Source organism: Manis pentadactyla, chromosome 1 (genome assembly GCF_030020395.1).
Source record: "Manis pentadactyla isolate mManPen7 chromosome 1, mManPen7.hap1, whole genome shotgun sequence".
NCBI classification, from domain to species: domain Eukaryota; kingdom Metazoa; phylum Chordata; class Mammalia; order Pholidota; family Manidae; genus Manis; species Manis pentadactyla.
Window position 1 is genome coordinate 88,408,445 of NC_080019.1, and position 4,062 is coordinate 88,412,506.

The 4,062-nt window shown below is 35.0% G+C and overlaps 1 protein-coding gene across 1 annotated transcript; it reads right to left on the reverse strand.

Moving 5' to 3' along the window:
* Positions 1–748: 748 nt before the first annotated feature.
* STRIT1 (small transmembrane regulator of ion transport 1) lies at positions 749–3,747 on the reverse strand. The gene is made up of 3 exons (XM_036903955.2): positions 3,616–3,747; positions 978–1,073; positions 749–878 (listed from the first exon to the last, which is right to left on the reverse strand). Exons 1-2 carry the CDS (start codon positions 3,626–3,628, stop codon positions 982–984), a joined length of 105 nt encoding a protein of 34 aa, XP_036759850.1. The 5' UTR covers positions 3,629–3,747; the 3' UTR covers positions 749–878; positions 978–981.
* Positions 3,748–4,062: the final 315 nt, after the last annotated feature.

The window sequence follows — 4,062 nt, forward strand, 5'->3', positions numbered from 1 at the left end:
ACATCACATCAGTGTACAGAGGCCCCCTTCACTCCTGTTTACAGCTGCCTAAGTACGCCAGTAGGTAGATAGACCACAGTTCACTCAGGCAGTCTCCAATGGACGTTTGGCTTGTTTCCAGGGTTCTGCTATAACAAATTGTGCCATAATTAATACACTTGCGCATATGCCATTTTGTGTTTGTACCAGGGTATCTGTGGAAATCGCAATATTCTTAAAAGAAGGATAGCTGGGTCAAAAGTTAAATGCATATGTAATTTGGTAGATACTGACTGCCAACACCCCTGGAAGTGTCATGCCATTTTGAATTTCTGAAGACAGTATGTGAGAGTGCTTACTTGCCTGTAGCCTTACCAACACATATATTGTCCAATATCTTCATTTTTTCCCTCCTGATAGGTGAGCAATGACTCTTCAGGGCAGTTTTAATCACAGTTCTCTTGTTATGAGCAAGAGGCTAGGGCCAGGTCTATATTTACATTTTGTTTTCTGTGAACTATCTTTTCTTGTCTCTAGCTTACTTTTTCTACAGTTTTTTGGGGGGGGGAGCAAGGGATAGAGATTTAAAAATTCAATGTACTTTAATTTAGCAAACTTTTTTCCCTGTTGCTTATGTGTTTTTAGTCATGGTTAGGAACATTTTTCCTATTCCCAAGTTATAGAAAATTTCATCTGTATTTTCTGATAGTTCTTATTTGTACCCAGAATTTTAAATAAGTTCCTCAAAAGATCCTTATGCACACCAAAGTACCAGTTTACAAATCAGAGTTTATAAAGTGATGTCAAACATCGCTGTCATTTACATGAGAAACATTTAGTCTGTCATGTTCATGCTTTTCTTAATTCTTCTAAATGATGTCAATCTGTAGTCTTCTTGCCTGCATGGTAAAATACTCCATTAGTAAAACATAAAAGATTATTTCTGGTGTAATATATGCTCTTTATGAATAAACATATTCAAGTATTGAAAATTTTACCTTCCTAAGAGAAGACAACATAAACCATTACTATGCAGCCCACGATCCAGCCAATCAAGAGGAGAATAGGGACTACAAGGCGTGATGATATAAACTCTGCATGAAAATAAAACAAAAGAAAACAGATTAGGTAGGCCATTTTGGCATTAAATCTTCTGAATCAAGAGTATAAAAAGAATCTGGTAATATTAAGAGAAAAAAAATACACTCTGTAGTTAGACCCATAATACATGACCATTATTTTCTTTTCTACAAACCTAGGGATTTGGAATGGAAGACCTGTGTTCAAACCAGTTTTTTAACAGTTACGTGACCTTGGGCAGTAATGAGCTTGAACTTCCGTATTTGTAAAATAGAGACGATGAAACTTGTGAAATCTAACTCCCAGAGTTATTGTGAGGATCAAATGATAAGTCCTAGGTGCAAAGGCTTTGTAAACCCTAACCACCTTGTGCGTGTGTTTAGTGTATACAGAACATATTCATGCATTTGTTCAATAACAAAGAGAGCAGCTGTTTACAGAGAAACAATTGAAAATGACTCTGAGGTAATTCCTACTAAACTAAGTAATCTTAGCAGAGGGAGAGGTGTTGAAAATTGTTCTAAGCCATGATAGCTGACTTTAATTTTAAGTATCATAAAGAAAGGAAAGCATTATACCTCATACAATCATTCTTGTCTAGAGAAAAGAGATTCTATTTTTTAAACTTGTTTAATACAGCAACCAAAACTGATCCAACATGCACATAAAAGACATTAATATTATATTCCTCCTATGTCTCCTATTTGTACCCTTACCTGTAAAAAGCAATTTATGAAAGTACCTTTTTAAAATATTTACTGCATCTCAGTCTTGTTCTTTCACACACACACACACACACATCAAACACAAAGATTCAAGAAAAACACAGAAAAACTTCTTATAGAATTAATGTCCCCATGTTAAGGACTCAGGTATATTCTTAATTGAAAAGCACAATTAGATTTCATGCCATTATCTAACAAAGAGAGTGCATATTCTTAGCAATTTCATTCCTATTAAAATCCCATCATTTTAAAATGTGAAGTTTTTTTTATGCTATTAAAATAAAATCATCAGGAAATGAGGCACTTCTAAAATTAGAAGACTTTCTTATAAAAGCAAACTTTCTGAAGACAAAAATGAATTTTAATAGTTTAAATCTCTGTTTCCAAAATGTTGGAGTCTCTCTTAACTAGTGCAAATTCAGTGGGCTTTCCTTCTGCCTCCATCTACTGTGACTTTGAACAAAGCATTCACTAAATGACAAAAACCCTTCTCTTTATCTGCCACATGGTATTGCTTTAAGGATAAGGTGAACATTATGATATGCCCTTCACTCTCATTTGGATGAGTCTTTTTATGAACTAAGGTGCCGTTATAGTGGAAGCACATAGCAGTAATTTCCTTTGAACTATTCATATATGTGACTTAGTATTTTTCCCAATATCAGAGAACTTAAAAATCAGTACTGATACTTTAATTGAGCATTTGTAAATGTTTATACAAGCATATTTTAATACAGTTCTAAAGTTTACATATAATAAAGCCCTAAAAGTATATATCTCCTTATTTATTATTCCTTGTAAAACAATACAGTTGACTGTGCATTTTAGCACTCATATCACATTGGTGCTCTTTCAACACTCATATTTTAAGATTTATTATAATCTGTAGTATTGTTTTGAAATAGGAATATAGAGAAACACATCATACTTTGTATATGTCACTAATATTAATAACACAAATAAGCACAAAACCTCTTTTTAAATATGAAGTGTAATTTCAACATGCTTAACTCTATCCATTCCTCAGTATGTCCAAAGAGTGACACCTGAAAGTATTTTTAAAGACCCTGTGCCCTTAAGACTGTCTGGGTTCAAAACCTGGTGCTGTCACTCTCTAGAGTAATTGCAGGCAACTCTCTAAACTGTGCTATGCCTCAGTTTCCTTACCAATAAGATGGAAATGATGACAATACTGCATATCTCATAATACTGCTGTCAGGATAAAAGCAACAATGCCTGTAGGCATTTAAAGACTGTTTCTTGGACACAGTATGTATTCAGCCCATTCTGTCATATTAGAGTCAATCATTTTTCTTAAATATAAAAAATGTTTTAAAACCAGAAAAAAAGAAATTCAGATGCAAAACACATTAGAGATGACTAAAACCATTTTGTTTATTTTCATTTAAGAGCCAGAAAACAGGTTCAGAGAGGTAGAAGAACTTCCCCAAACTCACAGGGTAATTTAGTAACAGATCTGACACAAAATCCAAATATCCTTAGTTCTGGTTGGTCCAGCACACCACAATATCTCAAATTTAGTACAATACTGGAGAATAATTGACTTCTAACTCATCTTTCAAAACAAGTTTGAACAAATTCTCTTTTGTTTGTTTGACCCTTTCAAAATAATTCATAACACATTAGACATGGTCCATAAATTGTACATCTAATGCATTTTTTTCAGCTACACTATTGATTAATGCTCTCTTGCCAGAGATATCACATTCTTCAGAATAACTGAGAAGCACCAAATGCTGGGGAACATAAAAGAAAACAAGGAAGGAGCCTGGGCCTTTTTTGCCGAGAGGGTGTGAGGCCTCAAACTTACCTTTTTCAGCCATTCTTCCTGTTGTTGGGTGAGGTGGTTAGGGCCACGCTTACCTCTTTGTTATTGTTATCCAGTGTCTCGTCTCTTCAAACTTTAAATAGAGAGAGATCTGAAGAGTGTGGCAGCTGCCCCTCTCCTGGCTGCCAATGGTCTGCAGGGTGATGTAAGGGATCAGAAAGAAGAACTCTGGCTCTTCTTTACGGAGGAAACAAGGGGCTACATGACCTAAATAATTAACCAAGCTGAGTTATTGTAACCCAGAGACAGCAGATTTTTAATTCACCCAATGCCTTCAGACAAAAACATGAAGAAAATATATGGTGAAGGAGGTATACAGAGGGAAAATGCCATCACAGTTAGACAAGTTCTAAGAAAGAGGGAGGGTGATATGTTGGAAAGAAAGGACCCTGAGTTGGAGAGACTTGACTTCAAATTCCAACTCTGCTA